General features: G+C 31.2%; 4 protein-coding genes across 7 annotated transcripts; 2 read left to right on the top strand and 2 right to left on the bottom strand.

Moving 5' to 3' along the window:
- Positions 1-6,169: 6,169 nt before the first annotated feature.
- On the top strand, positions 6,170-7,290 carry LOC108576427. Its single transcript, XM_017939422.1, has 3 exons — positions 6,170-6,535; positions 6,612-6,881; positions 7,018-7,290. The coding sequence occupies exons 1-3, from the start codon at positions 6,170-6,172 to the stop codon at positions 7,288-7,290; spliced, it is 909 nt and encodes a 302-aa protein (XP_017794911.1).
- A 444-nt stretch (positions 7,291-7,734) lies between these two features.
- LOC108576424 (TBC1 domain family member 10A) lies at positions 7,735-9,870 on the bottom strand. Of its 3 annotated transcripts, none has more exons than XM_017939415.1 (5): positions 9,590-9,870; positions 9,087-9,216; positions 8,477-9,050; positions 8,130-8,399; positions 7,735-8,067 (listed from the first exon to the last, which is right to left on the bottom strand). In XM_017939415.1, the coding sequence occupies exons 2-5, from the start codon at positions 9,197-9,199 to the stop codon at positions 7,954-7,956; spliced, it is 1,071 nt and encodes a 356-aa protein (XP_017794904.1). In that variant the 5' UTR covers positions 9,200-9,216; positions 9,590-9,870; the 3' UTR covers positions 7,735-7,953. The 3 variants fall into 3 exon arrangements, with proteins under 3 accessions (XP_017794904.1, XP_017794906.1, XP_017794905.1); XM_017939417.1 differs by having other exon boundaries at positions 9,789-9,870; XM_017939416.1 differs by lacking the exon at positions 9,590-9,870 and adding an exon at positions 9,394-9,446.
- Positions 9,871-10,133: 263 nt separating this feature from the next.
- On the top strand, positions 10,134-13,540 carry LOC108576418. The gene is made up of 6 exons (XM_017939409.1): positions 10,134-10,250; positions 10,619-10,744; positions 10,838-11,177; positions 11,262-12,074; positions 12,162-13,318; positions 13,399-13,540. The coding sequence occupies exons 2-6, from the start codon at positions 10,683-10,685 to the stop codon at positions 13,538-13,540; spliced, it is 2,514 nt and encodes an 837-aa protein (XP_017794898.1). The 5' UTR covers positions 10,134-10,250; positions 10,619-10,682.
- A 126-nt stretch (positions 13,541-13,666) lies between these two features.
- On the bottom strand, positions 13,667-21,614 carry LOC108576419 (eukaryotic translation initiation factor 2 subunit 3, Y-linked-like). 2 transcript variants are annotated; one of them, XM_017939411.1, is made up of 9 exons: positions 21,490-21,614; positions 20,785-20,848; positions 20,588-20,698; positions 15,220-15,453; positions 14,878-15,036; positions 14,579-14,808; positions 14,362-14,506; positions 14,099-14,268; positions 13,667-14,023 (listed from the first exon to the last, which is right to left on the bottom strand). In XM_017939411.1, the coding sequence occupies exons 1-9, from the start codon at positions 21,559-21,561 to the stop codon at positions 13,787-13,789; spliced, it is 1,422 nt and encodes a 473-aa protein (XP_017794900.1). In that variant the 5' UTR covers positions 21,562-21,614; the 3' UTR covers positions 13,667-13,786. The 2 variants fall into 2 exon arrangements, with proteins under 2 accessions (XP_017794900.1, XP_017794899.1); XM_017939410.1 differs by lacking the exons at positions 13,667-14,023; positions 14,099-14,268; positions 14,362-14,506; ... (1 more) ...; positions 14,878-15,036; positions 15,220-15,453 and adding an exon at positions 16,992-18,784.
- Positions 21,615-21,849: the final 235 nt, after the last annotated feature.

The raw sequence follows: 21,849 nt of genomic DNA, 5'->3' as shown, positions 1-21,849 counted from the left end.
ATATTATTTAAGAAGAATTCTGCGCAGAATTAACGATCGTTTTAAACATTTTACCGTATGAAGCTGAAACATACTTTACATCCACGCGAAAATGCGTATCATAGAACGATAAATATAATTATTGCAGGTATTTTAGTACAATGTGCAATTGCAAAATTGGGATGAAAATTTTGTAATTAATTACACATACCGTTCTTGTTGCGTATTTTCATCTCATAGTATGTGTATAAAGAAACATCGACATTTTTACAGCCAGTGTATGAATTAGAAGAATTAAAAGCATTGTTGTAAATTAATCTATACTTTTTATTTTTATCATAACAAAGATTTTGATATGGTCCAATGAAAAAGAAAAAAAATAAGAATATTCCACTATTTTAACTTCTTATTTTGTAAAGTTTGCATTGAAACAATACAAGCATGCTATTATAACAATGTAAAGATACCTCAGATATAAGTTAAAGTTAATGGCAGGTTTCACAGTTTGCCACTTCCTCTGAAAACTGAAACATAGCAATGATGCACATTATTAATTACATCAGGCTGTATTGGTACAATAGTCTTGTTTTTGGTTTTTTTAATAAATCCAATTGAAATTGAAGAGATTGTTTAAGCTGAAATTAACTTTAATTCATCTTGAGGTAAATGGCTCTATGTAACTGGCTAGGAACATGTAGTGCGAATAATTATGTAGCGTGCCCCATAAGTACGTGTGCGTGACGTTTGTTGTATGATTAGGCGATACGTGAAAAATAGAATAGGAGACGGCGGTCTTTTTCGTGGATAATAGTTCAAGTAGAATATGTACTAAATACTCTTCTATGCCCAGAGAAAAGTGATTGACGAAGCATGTATCACCTACACGTTAAAGATGCCATTCATGCTAAATTTGCCCTAATGTCTGAAAGAGAGATAACAGTGTTAAGTAATAGTATTTGAATGAGCTAGCATAGAACTTTGTAAATTGTGCTATTGCCATAGCAGTGAAGTATATGTTGTGAATATGATTGTGCTGCATTTGACAAATAATTATAAGACATTGAAATTGAAATAAATTTGTTTACAGAAGAAATTTACCACTTTTAAAAGAAATGCCTTTGATTCAACAAAGAAATCTGTAATTTTCTCTCTCTTTATTTTTCTTTATTATATGATGATTAATGCAAATGTCAATTGTAGCAGCACAAACTTATTGCACTTGAAAAGAAGAAAAGAAAGACTTCAGCTAAGCATAATAGAAAACAAACTTCAATGTATGTGCCAGTGCATCACTCAAATGGTATTCTATTTTGCTTGGAAGTCAAAGTGCTTGCAGCAAAGACTTTTTTACAATTTTGATAAATAAAATGAAATTTGCAATGATACAGAATACAGAGTAAGGCAATTGTCAAGGGCATTTTATATGCTTATACTTCATTTTTCATTGTGCTTTATATCTATCGCTTAGTATGTTCAGGCAATTTTCTGAATGTACAGTATATGTAAAGTATTGCCTTAATGACAAAGACTTTGAGCTCTAAATTGAAACAAAATGATCTTAAGATTCTTTTCTCGTTGTTCTCTATATATATTCTCTTAACGCGTACACAAGCAATGTACTATCTGTCTGATATACATGAATTCAATGGCACCTACTAACGTTCCTGTGATATTCTATGCGACTGATGAGTTTAAAATGTGATGAACCATGATCCTTTTTGTACAACTGGCAATAGAGACCAGTTTTTATAGAACCAATCTTGTACTTTTATAACTTATAATTTCGATTTACCTTTATCTAATTTCTCAATGAATTTCCGAGAACATTTACATTTGATAAGGATATACTTGGATTTTTTAAACACTTTTTACTGACTCATCTAAATATTAAGGTAAAAATAATCGGGCAATTGAAATATTGCATGTTTCGTGGACACACTCGATGTTACGAAACAACGCATCGATCGTACCTAATAGAAGGTTGAGTTTTTATGATCATTGAACATAGATAACATCAGTCGAAATATGAGGCGTCGAATCTTGTCTAATTTGTTTGCATTAAAAAATAATTTATGGAAAGATACTCTACAATTAGCGATCGAGATACGATGTATTACTCTTTTATTGTACATAGCTGCTAGCATTATGAGTTATGTAGTGATTTTTTTTTTTTTTAAACCGTATAATACTCGAAGCAAAAAGACAGACGATCAGGAGTCTGAAATTTTTTAATATATGGGATATTTCAACTGAAGCATATCGAGCTAATGGATCTTTTCAAAGTAACATCCGTTTATGGATCGAAATAGGTCACCCTATGTATACGTTACCTCGTTTTACGTTTCGAATTATTTTTCCTTGTCACGAAGTCGGCACTACGCTAGAGGAATACTACAGAAAAGTATTACCAAAAGTATTCTTTATAATTAATTCTATTATCGTTGCGAATTTGCATCAAGTTTTTAACGAGGTTGCTTATTCCGTAAAGCATAGCAATAAAATACTTTATCATAATCTAATTATTAGTGATACCTTTGTATAGACTTGTTAACCTAATTTCTTTTTTTGCCTCTTTTCAGCGCGTAGCTTGTATCGAACCTTATAATTTTTATTTATTACGACGATTGTATTGAATCAAATAGAAAGTTCTGAATATATCGACGATAAGTATACATTACGACATTCGTTATAAATATCGTATGCTGCCATTGTACAAAATACGTAAGTTTCGTTGGTACTGTATGTGTAAAGTTGTGCTATGAATTGTCATTTTACTTTTAGTACACTCTCTATAACGTGTATACATTTACGTTTATCTACACAATTAGCGATTTCTCCTTAGAGCAATCTGTAATGTACATTTTTATAAGTGCGCCCCTTTACGAATGATTTGTCTCGAATGAGCGATTACGTAGAACCGAACACTATCTGTAGGGTGTGTTTCCCATCTTCCGTGTAACAATACTCAACGTACACGATAAGTGTAGAGACGAAAGAGGGAAAAAAATGTATCTCGGCCTATTTTTAACGAAATTTCGTACCCATCGCACAAAGAATGCTCAGAAACCAATGTTCAAGGAACTGATACAAATTAATTGTTAATATCTAATCTCTGCGATTCGAATTTAGCGCGCCAACATGTCTGAACAGGATGTTTTCGAAGGGTAGTGTTTCGCGGGTAAAATCGGTACACCGTGATTCCGAGAGAAAGACCGTAGATTTTATCGGGCGTCGCTTTTAAAATTGTCTTAGGCACTAATGCTGTTATAAACGGTGTTCTTTCTTTGTTCTGTATATACAGTGTATCTTCTTAAGGTATGTTTTTAATTAACTGCCGGTTGAGTTTTCGTCGAACATCACGATCAATAATACTCGACCCTTTAAATGTCACGTCCGACGTCGAACGGTGCTGATCGACCGGAAATGGGTGCATGCGATAGTAACTGTAATAACTGCGCGCGCACACACACCCGGAAAACGATATGCGCGACAAAGTTCAAATCGATTAAGCGGCGATTATTGAAATCGATAATCGGTATTCCGTCTAGGACACGTGAAATCTGAAAACGGTTTCCACGCCTTCTATGTTTCGAAAAAGGAAAAATAAAATAAAAAAAGGATAATAATGCAAAATGCTCTAAAAACAGAGGGCCTACCACCGCCGTCTCCAATCCAATTCGTTGACCCACGACAGGTTAGAATTTTTTTCTTTTCTTTTGTAAATTGAACAGTATAAGAGGGGGAATAAAAGACGAAATGCCACCGCGTATTGTATTACTATGTTATGTTCGTATATAATGAGGAATTAAAGTTTAAATTACGTATAGCTTTAGATTTTGTATGATATTCACTTTAAAAGAAAGGGAGGTTATGCTAAAGATAAAGATATATATTATATATATGAAATACGTGTAACGACAATTGATCGTTCGTTGATCTTGCCTGAGGACGATTGACGAATGACAAAAAATGATATAGCGGCGCTGATCATCGAATCATCTTTTTGTATGAAAAGAAAAAAAATTGTAAAGCGATATCGGTAACGGTGCACTCGATGTGAAAGGAAATACACGACACAATAACGAGCCATACAAGCAATTTTAGTTTTCTCCCCCCTCTCCCCTTTATTATCATATCCAAGCACGAAAGGTTACGGTACATTCTTTTAATGTTCGCCTAACGTACTTTAGAAGCTATATCTCTTTTGACCAATATTTTTACATAAAGAAAATCCTACTTAACATTGATTTACGAATCGTTTAAGAAATTAGCAAGATATTCTAATAGTTCGAATAAATATTAGTTACCCGTCCATTATACTGGATAATTATTTATTAACCTAGTCGTGGAACTACTCATTTTCGTCTTTACAGGTCGACGCACCGTTAAGGAGGCTTTAAGTTATGAATAAAATTATCGATAAAATTATGAAAAATTGTTACGTTTTATGGTAAAATGCACATGTTCTCTAGAATAGCGTGAAAAATGTGAGCGTGACAGATATTGTGATGTGGACGAGGAATAATGGCAGGGTAATTTCATTGGACGAAGATAATTAAAGGAAATCGCGGGTTGTCAACTAACGGCTCCTTGCAGATCCATTCAGTGAACCGCAATTCCTCGAGCATGCCATCGTCCACCGAGAACATACTGCCATTTGCACAACAATTAATCCTTACGAATGAATATTATTATTCAACACAAACACTATGGTATTACTTGATAAAATAAACTGATAAATTAGATTTCTACAAAATAAATCAAATAGCAAAATGAAAAATTTTACAAAGTACAAAATTACTTCCGTTGTAGCAATTACTTCGTAATTAAGCTGGACATCATTGCTGCGCCTGAAGAATGATAAAAGCGTAACATTCGTGCTTACATCTACATTTACCAGACAAGCTTCCTTTAAACAATGGAGCAGCGGAATGAAACAATGCGACGTGGTTGACGGAACAGAAGGAAATCAGGTTTCTAGTACGAAATGAACAATACTCGAAGAAATTGTCCCCTAATAATTCATCTTTGTTTAAACTTCATTTAGGTACTTCGAATGTCATTCCACCGATCTTCATCGAAAAGCAAAAGTTTCGAAGTCCTCGCTGTATCTAATATCACCGCGTGTTTTCGCTGGACTGGTTTACTGTACTGTTCCCATTTTTCTTACGAATCGCGTAATAATCGCCGGTAACGTTCAACTTTTGCGTACGATAGAAATACGAAACGAGCCGTCGCGCAGCCACGCGTTCAAGTCTCCAAAGTGTTACGTATCCGAAAACTTGATTATCCGGTGTTTGTTGAATATGGACGTCGTTTCGAGAACATCCGTTATATTCTCCAATCGCGTGTCCATGGAATTATTTACCCCGATGAAAAAAGTCGGATTCGTAACGGAACTATCGAAATAGATTTTTTTCTTTTTTACTTTTAAATTGTCCACCGTAATAATTAAGAAATTATCGATGAAAGTAACGTCAGGTGGTTCGTAATAAAATCGTATCCTTTTATTATATTTTTTAAAAAACATTTTATGATATAAAATAAAGTTGCAGAGATACAGAGTTTCGTTTCTGGGACAATGCCACGAAAGCAGGAAATTCGTGGGAAAGAAAAAGAATATTATCCTTAGGAAGTATACTTAACATACAGCAAGTTTGTGAATTTCTTAAATGAATGTCCTTGCACGAACATACAAGCAAGAGAATTCCTTGAATACTTGGTGGGGAACGCGTTAGCCGTGGATACTCGTGCAGTCCATCCCTGTTAGTACAATTGCGAACATGCTGGCCGCAAGTGTTCACATGTATGACGCACTAATTTGTATTACAAGCAAGTAGAGAGCAAAAAGGATTAAACGAGGAATAAATCATTGTGCCATCGTTAATTCGATGGAAAAAAAGAGAGAGAGCAACGCGTCGCCGGTTCTTAATTGCTGGTGGAAGAATTGTAATAAGGTACAACGATACACGATATAATTCTTCGAGCAGAAAATTAAGATTGCAACAGCAACAAGTGTAACATCGTTATAAATCGTAAAACGAATGTTGTAACGGTAAAAATGCACATTCATGTATATTTCAATTTCACTGCCATTTGAAAGTACACCGCAATGAAGATGCAGGGAAATTATTACCAGGAAGAAAAGTTTCTCATTGGATAAAGAAAGAAAAATCAGGAATTCTACATGATGATTACGAAAGAGAAAATGATATTCATTTATCTCGCTTTCGTATTTTTCAATCCTATTGGATATGTAAAAACGAACGGTGAATCGAGCGGAGAGTATCTTCAGAAGGTGATGTTCCAGCTTCAAGAATTCAATGTACCTCCCCCTATCAATTCATATGACCGATTGTCGTCGAATAAGGATTATAAAAATGTCGCTCACGCGAATAAATATCGACAGAATTATGGGGTACAGAGGATCAGTATGAACACGCGACAGAACGCGCAAAAATATCAGAACCAGAGCTTTCAGCATTACAACGTTTTACCTAACAAGAAGCTTGATCTACACTCAACCGATTTTGACAATTTTTCCCACTATTATCAGGTGAAATTAAATTTCTTTTTATTTAAAAAGAAAAAAAGTGATATAAAATATTATAATCATTGAATTAATTTTTCAGCCTCATGTTCCTGCTGTCACTAAAGTACGGGAACCGGAAATACTTGGATTTACACGGCCAGAACTGGCGGCTATGTATAAAAGTGCATTAGAAAAAGGATCGACGATGAGTTTATCCTCTTTAACAAATGCACTCTCTTCCGGTGAACTGCCACAGGTTACGCAGACTCACGTGGAGTTTCCGGTTAAGCAGCCTCTCTATCAATATTACTTTTTCCCGCTAAAAACCTTCATGTCAGAGTTTAAGAAAAATCACGGTTATAAAACAATTGTAAGTAAACGCCCTTCGTTTATTTTTCAAACGTTTCAATTTTGGACGTGAAAAAATTCATCTAATTTAAATGAAAAATATATATGTTATTACTGTTTTAATTTTCTCAATATCACATTTTTGTCGTTCTTTATAGCCCGCACCTGCATTTGACAATACGGGAGCTGCACAAACTACGCAAACACAGTTATCGAATCCTCTCTTTGTAGCCATAAGCACTTTCGTCACCATGGCGATCGTATTCATGATGAGTGTTCTATTCTTGCCAAAGCTCACTCAACTCGATATACTGCACGCGCGAAGCATTCAAGATGATTTCTTTTATATATCAAACATCGTTACAAACGCCATCGAACGTTATAACATTATAGAGAAATTTAAGGATTATCCCGTGGATTCTGTCAGGTAGTTTAACACACATATGGCTAGGTAAATTTTACAATGTAACGTGGTGATAATAAAGAAAACGATCATAGAAGGCGAATAATGAAGAGTAAATGAACTGACAAAATATATTCGTAACATGTATTTAATTACATCATTTGTCATGAGTTAGATAAATTTTTTAACAAAAACAACATTGAGCTAAACAAAACAATTCTTATTCGATAACATTATATAATATTCTAAACTTTATTCTTAAAAAATGTAATCTTTTACAATCCTTTTTTTTTGTACATAAATATTCAATAAAATTGTATGAAGTTATATAACTAGAGATATGCTCGAAATAATACAACATCAAACGGTACTATGAACATCTACAAGTATTGTGCATCCTCATAATCCTAATATGGTAGAGAAAATACGGATAAGTTACTTTATGTGATCTATTTTTGGGAATGTATGCGCGTGTGATTACATTCAAGATATACCTAGATTTGTAATAAAGAAGTTAGGTACCTTTTAAACGTCACTATATGTACTTCTATGCTTTGTAAAAGTAGAGCTATATAAATCTTACAATCTGTACAATATGAAGAATATAAAGGAAGGCACACTTTGGAGTAATACCTGTAAGCTCATTACTCGTTTTACATGCTATCTATTTTTTTATTTTTTTTTTTTTTCATCAGTCTGTCCGATTGGCAGTGGAAAGAGATGCTTGCTCGGCTGCTTTCCGTTTTAATACTTGACGTTGGTGCTCATATTCAAAATCTTCTTCCGTTAAATTCAATTTTCGGATCTACAATATTGTGTTTATTTAATGAGACGTGTAATGTTCAACTTGACGGTGAAATATTCTACCTGATAAACTAAAGTTTCTTCTTCCATAATGTGTTGTGGAGGATTTCTTAATACTTGAAGCGTTTCATAAACTGTTGGACAACGTTTAATAAGAGATGTGCGACCCAAGCTACCTTTTAATAAAACTAGCCCAACTTTAAAGATAATTTTGACACCTTCACAAAGAAACATATCCCACACTCGTAGAATACTTTCCCATGGCAGTGTTCGCGTATAAACACACAAGAACCATTCAGTCATATATAAAATTGGTTCCATTTTTTGTTTTTTCTAAAAAAAAAATTAATGAGAATAGATGCACCTATTTTCATTGCCAAATGCATATGAAAAAATAAACTAAGACCAACCAGATGTTTGTAAGCAACAGGAGATACTCTTTTGAGAAGAGCAAACAGAATATCCCCATCACGTAATAATGTTTCCATTCCTTGACTATAATAACCAATCAGATATTTGTCACATATTGCAACAAGGCACCAAAATGCTTGTACTGCTGGCATGTGCATCAGCAAAAATGCTGCAATAGGTGCTTGAGCTTGACAATAACCAACTTTACTATTTAAAATAGAGTATGCCTTCAATACTTTAAATAGTTCTTCCTGTCCAGGGGCTTCCCCAATAAACATTATATGGTGAGGAAATTGCCGATGAAGGTCCTTTTTAATATCATCTATATACTTTGGATCACCAGATCTTTCTACCAACTCTTCAAATAAATTTGGATTTGTGTCCATTAATAATTGTCCTCCACATAGATTTAACCATGCTCGAAGCCTTACAGAAGGTGGAATGCCTTTTCGACATCTTTCCCTGACTTTACGATAATTAGTATTCATAAAATAGCTCCAATTGTTTAACATCTGTATCCATTTCCGCTCCCTTCGTAGCATTACCTCTGGTGGTATTCCTTGTTTGCCAAGGCTATTTCACATAAATATTAATACATGAAATTATTACCTGTCAGAGCTACAATTGGAATCTTGAAGGAAACCATGTCGATCAATTCTTGAACCTTCAAACTTTTCACTTTCGGTATCTGCATCCCCATTATGTGATCCTGAGGACGCCATAGCATCTTTCTAATTGTCTAAAGTAATAATATATGTATCAAATATATGTTTTTTACAAAATTAATCAACATTTTTATAAACAAAATTTTATTTATTGCACTGAATATGTTTAATCATTCTTTGGTTTTAAATGTACACAGTAAATAAATTCAGTCCGAACTATTTAATATTAATATAATTTTACTTTACTTAACTATGAATATAATAATTAATTCCCATTTTGTTAAAGGAAACAATAATAATCAAGTGTTCTAACGCAATATTAAAGAGAAATAAACAAAAAAATATCTTTATGCGATTTAGAACTGACAGTTGACAGTTAGTCACCAATGAAATCCGGAAAAATAGCACGATAACACGATCATAATTGAAGATATCAATGCTTCTTACGTCGCATGATAAGGCACTGTTTTGTAACGCCCAAAAAGATCGTGTAATGAATTACAATCATTTGTACGTGTCAGAGTATCTTGTCTCAACTTGATAACTAATATAAACACATTTTTATGTACATATTCGCACGATTATTTACTCTCACATTATCACATTAACAACGAGTGGGCGAACCATGTGAATTGACTACACTTACCATCGATAGTGCGCAAAAATGCAATTTATGCAATTCCACAAGAATATACTCTGCATTGCTTCAAACTATTGACGTTTCAGTTCTGTTATATGCAGCAATTATAGTTTGTATATCACTTAAAATTGATTGCTACACTATAATATATAAAAACTTTTTATTTCCAAATGTAACTCTCAGATGCTGTATGTTAATTGGATAGTTCCATTCAATCACCTACGTTTACCCAATAGTAAGAGAGGATTAAAAGTAAGATAACTATGCCTTAAAAGGCGTAATGAACGTAAACTAGCTATGTAATTCAAACCTAATTCCGTATTTAAAGAAAAATGAAGACGAACAGATTAATGGATAAAAAATAATGAAACTAAAATTTAAATGATTTCGTAATAACGATGACACAATGATATACTCGTCTCGTAACATGAGAGACAGGTTTTTTATTTACTTGCTACATGTCAGCACGTATGTATGTATATATGTATCTGTTTTTAACCTCACACAAATACTTTATAAGAGAACAAATGAAATGTGATTAAAAAATTATTCTAACAATGTATGTACATATTTTCATTTAGTACCATACGAACGTACGAACTTAACTTTTTATATGGCTATTTGTTTTTATTTAATGTTTCTTACCGGCATATTTTAAGTTTCGTTGTACACTTTTTTACTTCTAAGTCTAAAGTACAGCTAAAATTTACAATGATAATCAATATTAAATAATAATGTTTGTATTGCTTGTAAAATTTTATATTTGTTGCATTTGAAATTATGCACATAAGCTTAAAAATGTTTACAAGTATTTTAATATATTTCTAACATTACAGGTAATGAACTATAATAGATTTTACCCATAAAATGGATAATTAGATCAAAATATAGTTTAAAAGTATGCAGAAACAAAGCAAAAACATGGCAGAGGAAACTGAAAAACTTCCCAGTAATATGTTAACGTAAGTTTCTTTAAAAATATGAATATTTGATATGTAACTACTGTCATTTATGGAAAACTAGTACAAAATTTTTAAAAAATTGATATTTTCTAGGGCAGAAGAATTATTAGAAAACAAAGGTTTGAAATATAATGCTTGGGATGAATATGAAACATCAGCTAAAACTCTTCCAAAGACTGGAATGAAACAGTTTGAACCAAATAATTCTTGGTTACAAAATATGCAAATTGAGAAAGGTATTATGACTAGGAAAAATCTAATAGCCATAGAAAGAGTAGATCGAATATCTCAATTAGCTAGTGCAGAATGGTTGCCTGCACAGAAAAGGGCTAAAGTAAAAAAATACTCTGGTCAAGATTGGAGTAGTTTTGGTTTGGAAAAAGATGGTGCCTTGTATTTAATACCAGAAGAAGCATTGTTTCTTCTAGAAGCTGTATGTTATCACATGACAAAAACATATTTAAAGAAATTGTTTTCTAAAACAGTAGAGAATAAGTAAAACATTACTTTGTTTTAGAATTGTTTGGAACTTACATGGAATGATGTACCATTGTCTATCCAGCAAGCTTATGAACTTTTAATTGATAATGTTGAATGTACATTAGAGGAATATAGGGTCTACAGCCAATTAGTACGGTATGGTTATCGTATACAGCGTTTTATTTACAATACCGAAAGAAGCACAAAAGGTGATGAAAGTAGTAACATAAAACGTAAAGTTATTGTTGAGCCTGAAAATGGTCTTTGGATGACTGATATGCAACAACAAAATAATGATTGTAAAAATGCACATGGTAAAAAATCTGATAGTCCTTCAGAAAGAATTGATAGAGATATTAGTAATTCTCCCATAGAAATTTGTCATGACGTGACAGAACACAAAGATATACCAAAAGATGTAAATAAAGTTGTAGATGATCTTCTCTGTGCAGTAGAAAATATTGAAGCTCAATCTAAAAATACTGAATGTAAAGACAATATGGAAAATAAAAAAGAATCAGATATCAATTTGCAAACTATGAATGCAAATGAAAATAAAAAGAAACGAAATTCTGGAGTAGAAATTATATCAGAAGAAACTCTATTAGGTACTATTAAAATTGTCACAGACCATATAAATGATTCTACCAAAGGAAATAATACATCAGCAAATTGGCGAGCATCGCGCATACAACGAAATGTTAAATTATTGCCTAAAAGGACAGATAAAATATCATCACCTACTGAAAGTTTGGATTCTAGCATTAAAAATTCTGAATCTTCTTCAAGAAAACATAAATCTTCTTTACCACTTAAAGAAAATTTACAAGTTAAGAAATCAAAACATGAGGTACAGTATAATAATAGTTGCAATAGTTATATTTACAATATTGAAATATTAATATCAAGAAAATTTTTATAATTTTTCTTTCATTAGGTCATAGAACTTTCGGATGATGAAATTCAAGAGGTACCGAAACCAATGTCACGGTTGGATTTACTAAACTTAATTCCAAATATTGCATTTCAATCCACAATTACAATAAACATTTCAAGAGGGCACATACCACATAGTATAAAGCCTCATAAAACTATTTACCATTATGAAAGTGTAAAATTAAGAAATTTACAACAAGCAGATAAAAGATTACGATCGGGTCAAAATTTAGAACATTCAAATAATAATTCGAATCAAAGTCAGTGTAATAATACTATTACGGGTAACAATACTAGAAGAAATACAAATATTGTTCCGTTGAATCAAACTTCAGCAACGAATGTGCACAATGCTCTCATGCAAGATTATTTTCCCATGCAGCATGGACAACATGCAAATTTTGGTCCTAATTATGTATATAATAATAGGTTGCCATATACATATAGTCAAAATCTATACTGGCACCATAGAAATACTATGTTTCAAAATATATTTGTTGGTGTTGGTAATCATAGTACTGCTGCTCACCAAAACAGATTCATGTCAGTACAAACAAACAATTTATCAGTACCAAATATAAGTAATAACACAATCAGGCATTGTTTTACTCGAAACCAAGTTTATCATAATTTTCATCAGAATTCCTTATCAGTACGAAAATTATATCATCACAGAATAATAGAAAATACATCGATACATTGTAGTGTAGCTAGAAACGTGTTACTCCCAGATCCTCGCCCAAGGTATTGGCCACGAAATCACCATAGAATTACAAATATATTACCAAATCATAACGATGAAGTATATCAATCTTCATTTAAAGTATTACCAGGAGCATCATCATGGGTAGAATTAAAGACTAAATGGCGCGAAGAAAAAACAATCACTATCGATGATGAAGATACAGAAAAAGAGGAGATTGAAGACTCTAATGAAGTTCAAGTAGTTAGACAATTACGGAGTCCTCTTATCGGGCCAAAGAATGCAAATAGTCTTGAGGAAGTTTTTAGTAAGCTTAAAATAATTAAATCTGCACCTGAGAAAATTGTAAGAAGAAAAAAAAATAAATACAAAATATCGTACAATATTTATTCCAATACACAAAATTATAGGAAAGCAAATCCTGGTCTTCCATTTTACCGAGTAGTCGTAGTAAGGTAATTAGTTTTTGTTAATCATATTTCTTGTATACAGTTTAATGATGATTCTTGAGAGATTCTTTCATCTATTATTTCAGACAAGATGATACATTTATACAACCAATTGAATTGCACCGTTTGCTGCAGGATGCAGACAATTCGCCAATATTATTGGCATGTGTTTCAATGTCAATTTCATATATTCAACCAGGATTTATATCTATACCTAATTTAGCATAATTAAAATAAAATATTTCCATATGCAATATTTAATTGAATAATGATATTTAATTTTTTCCATTTATTTTTGTATAAAAGAAAAAAAAATGGTGTAAGAATTTTAGGAAAGGTATATTAAATAGTATACACAAGTGATGTGTATTTCATACTTTATTATAAACATTTCAAGCAACGTTTCGTGTTGTAGAAATTATTTTCAATTTGTTTCTTATATTAAAATTTCGTATTTCCGTAATATTTGTGAAATCACTTTCGGTCTATGACTGGTTCTATAGTTTGTCCACCGCAAATCTGACCCCAACCGATCAAACGCCAGTGTTTCTCAATACGACGCGATAACGCAATCTTCTCTTCAATTTCTGTACATACGGGATTCGTCAAACTGATTTTAGCTAAATCGGCACGAGTAGCTAATACACGACCTCCAGTACTTAATGATCCAATATTTACTAATAACACTTCGTTTCTTGTTAATTTTGGTACCTATTATTACACAATATTTCATAATTATAACAGAAAAATATATTTTACCATAACATTTTCATATAATATATTTACCCTCGCTCCTTTCTTATCACCCTCTGTTCTCACTCCTAATAATCGTTTAAGGAGATAATACGATATTTCAAGTTCAATAAATATTTTTGGTAGAGCTCCTACAGCTCCCAAAATTTGACCCACTAAACGATCCGCTCGGCATAATGTTGGTTCAATCTTTGTTCCAACACCTTAAAATTTATTTTTGTCAAATATTACCATATTCTTTTTATTTTTATAACTATTTTTCTTTATATGCATTCTTGTATACAATTTAATCTTACCAATAAGACCACCAGGAACAGCAAACTGAAGTTCATTTTGTTCAGCAAATAACGATACTATCCGTGAGAATATAGGTCGACAAGTCAATTTTCCTTCACTGTCTTTAGATACCAAACCAGGACGAACTTCAATTTCCATACCCACCTAAGAAATAATGCATATGTTAAATAATGTCTACATAACAAAAATAACTACAAAATCATATTTTCAATGTACTTTTAATACTCCTCTTAAAATACTTCCTCCGGCAACACCTCCTTTCAGATCATCTACTTCACAACCAGGCTTATTCACGTCAAACGATCGAATTACAATTAACCTCGGTTCCGAAGTAAAATCTCTTAAAGGTACCGGAATTTTCTTTGTAATATACTCGCATAAAACTTCGATGTTATACTTCAATTGTGCAGAAATTGGTATTACAGGAGCTCCTTCAGCTACTGTACCTAATTAAAGAAAGAACACGCATAATGGAAAATATAATTCATAAAATTATTATTAAGATTAAAAAGTACCTTGTACAAATTTCAATATTTGTTCATATTGCTCCTTTGCTTGAGCTTCTTTCACCAGATCTATTTTATTTTGTAAAATTACAATATGCTTCAGTTTCATAATTTCAATGGCAGCCAAGTGTTCTGATGTTTGAGGCTGAGGACACGATTCATTGCCAGCTATAAACGGAATTTAGCATCACAAAAAATTGTCATCCCCAATTTGATAATATAACTAGTAATATCCTTGCAATATGTATCTTCATTTTCTTCATATAATAAAAATTATTCTTATTTAATTTATAACTTGAAATGTACCGGTACAAGAAGCAAGACATTAAGAGGAGTATCTTAACTATGTACCAATTAAAAGTAAAGCTGCGTCCATGACAGCTGCACCGTTCAGCATAGTTGCCATGAGAATATCGTGTCCTGGACAATCGACAAAGGACACATGACGTACAAGTTGAAATCGTCCTGGGCAAACTGGACGTAAACAAGGAAACGAATCGTCTTTACTCGATCCTCCGGATATGTAACATCCTGGTCTTGGACATTTCTCGTTATCACATTTATATATCTTTGCGTTCGCGTATCCTGAAACGAACCAATTCAAAAATATTCATGATGTTATTTTCCCCAATTTCATTCTAACAAATCCTTTCCTTTGTCAATGACTAGATGAAACTTAAAGTACTATTTATACAATATAAAAGAATACATCAGCTGCTGGTATAATAATATACATTTATTTGTTTATGCATTGCTTATGTGCAAAAAGAACACATGTTTATTCTACATATACACATAAGTAATTCAACGACATTTACTGAACTTTTTTCATAATGTGAAATACTGTTGAATTTATAGTACAATACATCTACTTATTACTCGTAGAAAAATATATAATTTTTAAGGGTCACTTTTTAAACATTTTTTTTTAAATTTAAGTCATTTATTAAAAAATTAATATTTGTGTCGTTAATATGTTTGACATCCATAGTTTTTACATGTATGAATGATGTGTTGTTTAGCATTGTATTGCGTGGAGATTTGTGTACATATTTAGATGCTAATGTGAAACATTGGAATTTTATTAATATTAAAATGATTTCAAAAGTGTTCTTAGTAATATTAATTAAAATATCCACACAATGTTCTAACACATTTTGCCTAAAATTTATTTGCCACGAACACTTTATAATGCAATCGTACGAAATTATATGAACTAAAAATATGAAATGTAATATGTAACAAAATGATATTAGTTTCACAGAAACAATATGAATGCTAAACATATTCACTACGTGCATTTTATGGAAATACTATAAACCAAGTACAAAGTATGTGACAAATAAACTTTTGACAGAAAGATTGATAGAAAAGAATAATTATAATGATAATAATTACGACCATTGGTAATAATAAAAATAATAATAATAACAATGATGATAATGATGATGATATTAACAAAGAACTTTTAAAAGTTCTATGCCTAAGTATCTAAAAAATGGTATAAACATGAACATACAAATGTAATTCGTTGCTATGCCACTTCAAGTTGCTCTAATTGGTAACATTACATACATTTAACAAAAATAATTGTTTGTCTTTAAGCCATCACTACATAATTATTCATCAACATAAACAGTAGAATTTTCCTATGTGAACACATTCAGCTGTAAAACATTTTACGATGAAGCGAGTGAACATATCGCGGTGTTAAATATACGTCAACTATATTCGACCATAAAGCGTGTCATTTTTGATTGAACAATTAAAAAAAAAAAAGAATATATTAACCGTGAAACATATACCATAAACATGTAGTATAAATTATCTATAATTGTTTCAAACAAATACATATTGAATTATAAAAAAAATTATTTCGATTAGAAATTTTTTAAATATCTTAATTTGCTTGCATTTCGTAATTGTACAATCTGCTGTTTGATCACAGAATGAATGAAGAAGCAGTTATATACACGAAAGCTATTACTGTTCAATTCCATTCTGGTAATATACTGCTTAACCCTTTATAGGTAACCTCTCGTATCATCATCGAAACAAATAACACTGAATGTTTACACAACTTTGTTTAAATACTAACAAGATGAACTTGTGACTAAACAATATTAAAACAAATATCGTCTACAATTTTGGGCACCGCATTTGCACAAAGTTTTATTATTCGACAAGTCAGATTCAGGCGTCTCTGGACGTAATTCAAACTCCTTTTCAAAATCTGTGTTAACGTAAGTATTTACATGCTTTTTCAAAGATACATCTTGCTTTATAGAATTCTCGCTATTTTTCGAGGATTGATACATGTAATCGAAGGTGATTTCCTCATTTCTTTTAATGTCTCTCGTTGCAAACAAAGCAAGCTTGGGAAGATTAGGATCAAGACAATTGATCCAAACACCATAGACTGCCAGATTTGGATCACAAGAGTGATTAATGAAATGTGAAATGTTACCATACACGGCAGCATCGACAGTGTAGGGACACGCTTCTTCAGTCTCGTTATAATCAAGATCAAAGAGATACGTTCTACCAGCGGCATCGTATTCTTTACCACGTTGGTCAGCTTCCTCATTTGTGATTACTTCACCGACATATTCTGTGACAAAAATCCCTTTTTTAATCGGTTGTAAGGTCTTCACACCCCAACCTCGTCCATTGGCAGTTCTGAAAATGCAGAGTTTCATGTCGCTACCACGTTGCACCACTCGATTAATGCAGTCCATATCGCAAGTACACCGTTTATTGCATTCATATATTGGTGTTCCAGGCGGTACTCGAATCTTACATCCCGTAGTATATGGACAATTTCTACTGTCCTGACTGAAGCAACATTCTGTCTTAGAATTACAAGTATTGCATTCACAACCAATAGGTGGATCATTAGGTATTATAACCCCATTACCGGGTAAGTACTCTTCTATATAGTAAAAGTCCTGAGGTGCTCCCTCCAAGTCTACCATATTCTCCACTAGTATTAATGGTTTACCTTTGGTGATAGTATTCATTTCATTTTCCCAGTCTTTCAAAGATTTTAACTGTTTCTCTCTTGAAACAATAAGCAACATATGAAGAAGATCATATTTAACAGCCCTCTCAGATTTACTATTTTTAACATGCTTTTGCTTCATGAAGCTTCGTATGCGAGCAAACACTGTATTTGTTTCTGTTGAGATTGACTGTAGTGTTTCTCCATTATACTTAATTTGATTAAAGTACTCTTCGATATCCCGATTGTTCGGATAAAAATTTATTTTCTTCTTAAAAGCATCGAGTAACTTTAATCTATCCGTCTCAAATTTTTCTAATATATCCGGACAATTTGTTAAATTTGATACTGGTTCCCAGGTATTATACTGTGAATCCCAGTTCTTCCATTTAATTAAATATAATGGCACATCTTTTTCCTCTTTCTTTGCAAGAATCTTTTCTACTTCCCAAAAATTAGACCCTGACAGTAATGTTTCCATGCCTCGTTTATTATCATATTTTATATCCTTCAATATAACTCTAAGCTCCTTCAATTTAATATTTCCTAAATTGTACTTTATTTGATACTGTTCAATATCAGCATTATTATCTGATTTGTTCAGTCTTATATTTTCTATGCTACACTTTTGACTTTTGGAATGATACAAACTTCTTCTTCTTCTTCTGCTAATTCTATTGTGAACATTATTTGTATTTAATAAGTCAGAATTGCTTGAGTTGGTGCGTGTTGATTCAGCATCATTATAACTATCTCCTTCAGAGAAAACAAATTTCTCATTGAGTTTCCGATGTTTGGCAGATGGATGAACATATCCTGGAGAGGCTGGTCTTTTTTCTTGTGTAGAAGACATTTCGTTCATGTTGCCAAGATTTTCTTCTTGTTCCCCTCTGGTACTGTCCTCTGCACGAGTGTCTGTAATGCCAAACATTTAAAGGATGTCATTCTCTTCAGTCACATTTTTCCATATTTCGTTTAACTTGTATTATCATTCCTCCCCTTTCTTTTAGCATTAATGCACAACCTTGTACATTGAGAATCCCTCGAATCCTCTTCATTCTTCACTTTCATTTATTAAGCAAGATGTTTAGTGCTATTATAAGAAAATTGATATGATTCATAGTATGTTTGTGCAAAGAAAGGTGCCACACATATACAAAAATATGTTCTACAAAGTTATAGATTACTGCTTCAAATTTTCAATAAATATTTAGTTCAGAATTAAGTTCATATTTAGTCCATACAATATAGAATGAATGAAATAACATTGGTTGAACCTTAGAGATTCATTTAAACTGATTGATTAAAGCACACCTTAATGCTAATTTTATACTTGCATATAGCAGAACTTTTACATTTTAGCTTAAATTTTTATATCTTTAATTACATCATTGTTTCTATGTATTTAACTTTTTATACAATTTTTTGATAAATATTGTTATACTAACATAGCGCACTATAATTATAAACTTTGTTTTGTTTCTTATTTACCTCAATATTATTAGGAAACTTTTTCTTATTATGTATGACAATCTGTGGCTTCTTTTCATTTTCTTATTTTTATTTGGGTGAAGACTAAAATATTACATATTTTGTTTTAATATTATTCAATACATTGAAATGATGTATCATCTTTAAGATTTCAATAAACAAAATATACATTTAAAATGATATTTTACATTATTTTATGTGAAAAATATATTTGCATACACTATTACTTATTTCATACTTTTCATATTTGAAGTTAAATCACATTAATAACAATCTCTGTTTCCACTACATTTATAACATTATGAACCAGCTTATTAAGGTATGCTTTAATCAAAATTATTTTAATCTTTCAATTTTATGTAACTACTTATCTTAAAATGTTTGAGATATATCAATTGATGCATATTAAATTTATTATAATAATGAAGTAAGATCGTGAATTATAGATGCATAAAAATCACTTATACATGAAATTAAACATAAAACCTTTACTGTAAAATAAGCACTGATAATTATATTAATATTTTAGTATGCATTATTATTCCATGAATTTAACCTCACTTTAACCAAGATTTGACAGATTTAACGTCACATTAAGAATGAAATAATCTTTTTATGTATTAATATGTAACAACTATTGTGTACTTTAAAATTATTACTAGGATACACAATGCTTTGAACCGTTTAAATAATTACGTATTGCATCAATTTAAATAACGGAATAATTTAAAAAAATAACAGAACTACACTATTATTGTTACTTTAAATTAAAGAAACATAGTGAACATACTAAATTAATACATACTATAACGAATAAACAGCTAAAAAGTTTCCAATACATTAGTTGCAAACTAATTTTCGATAGCGCGATTCCGAAATGAGTCTTTCATAAAATGGCGACAATTTTTTGCGTCTAGCGCCATCTATGTAGCAGATGATAAACACAATTTTTTAAATTTCTTCTTCAAAAATGTAGTAAAAGTATAACATCATTGAATACATAAAACAATATAAAATAAAGCTTGTTGCAATATTAACATAATCATAACAATTATATGCTAAAATATTGATTAATTCTTTGTTTCTAAGAAAATGTTCTAAAAGAACATTTTTTAAAATAGTTCTACTCTTATATAGTTATAGTTGCATGCAAATTGAAAACAATCAACTTAATAAATTTTTAAAGAGTATTGTGAATGATAAGTTGTTAAAGAGTAATTCGCTTACCAAGCTTAATGGTAATATTCCTTTCTAATTCATTTTTAAAGCGAACAGTCTGTACTCCTGATATGGCTTTTACAATTGTAGACTTTCCATGTGCTACATGACCAATGGTACCTGTACAAAATTTTATATATACATTAATATTTATATCATCTAACATATTTTTTATATCCTAAAAAGAAAAAACAAATTATATTTACCAATATTAATTGTTGCTTGTCTACTGATGACCTCACGGGATAATGCAGTTAATTTGCTAACATCCTAAGTAATAAGAGTTTCATAAACTTAAATTTTAAGGTAATAAGGTATTTGTAATGTAAACATTTATTTAAAAGGGAATTGAAAATTGAAAATAAAAAATATTATAAGGCATTTTATATCAATTATTAATGTATGTATATTTCTCCTTAAAACTGCTTAAACAGAAGTTTGAACACTGATTATTTTGATTCATCATTGATTTCTGATTTTAAACATTATTACAATTTAACATTAAATAAACTTACAAAAATGTGTTTATATAAAATTGTAAATATTCTATGTATATTCTATACATAAAAGGGCATCAACCAAATGAAAACTAACATACAATACAAACATCAATTTTTACAAAATAAAGATATATAAGTAACAAAGTTGTGTATATTAACTTTATTGATATGAATATCAGAACATAATTCAGTAATAAATAAAGATATATAAACTTATGTGACAAAGTAACATGAGTCGAATACAGATGTCATTAACTATTGTTGAAACAAAAAGTTTATTGGTAAAAATTTTCATTCAACTTAACATAAGCGGGAAGTATTACAGTATGCTAACAGCATGAATTGAGGTTATATGAAACTTCACAAAAGCTTGTCACATTATGACGGCACATCGGCGTACTTATTACTCACTAGCTTCGAAAGATCCTGTTTATAAAGGTTTGGTTGACCCGTAGTCACTCCTAGACCTTCTTCACCACCCATTATCACTGATTCAGTTTTTACAACACGTAAACCACGCGATGAACACTTCTAAAAAGGCAATAACTCATTTAAAATCAAGAATACAGACAACTCCTAGGCAGTAAAGATGCCACGAGAGCGTAAGCAGCGCCAAGTGGAAATATTTCAAATTAATACAAAATACAGATTTCCTCACCAAACCATAATTTTATATAGATCTTAATATATTTAAATACAGTTGAATTTCTGTAATTGGTAAATACATTTAATGCTAGTTTTACTCTATTTATTTTATAATGAATAACATAT

Source organism: Habropoda laboriosa, unplaced genomic scaffold, assembly GCF_001263275.1.
Source record: "Habropoda laboriosa isolate 0110345459 unplaced genomic scaffold, ASM126327v1 scaffold291, whole genome shotgun sequence".
Classification (NCBI taxonomy): Eukaryota; Metazoa; Arthropoda; class Insecta; order Hymenoptera; family Apidae; genus Habropoda; species Habropoda laboriosa.
Note: the sequence above shows the minus strand (reverse complement) of the source record. Positions and strands in the feature narration are given on the sequence as shown.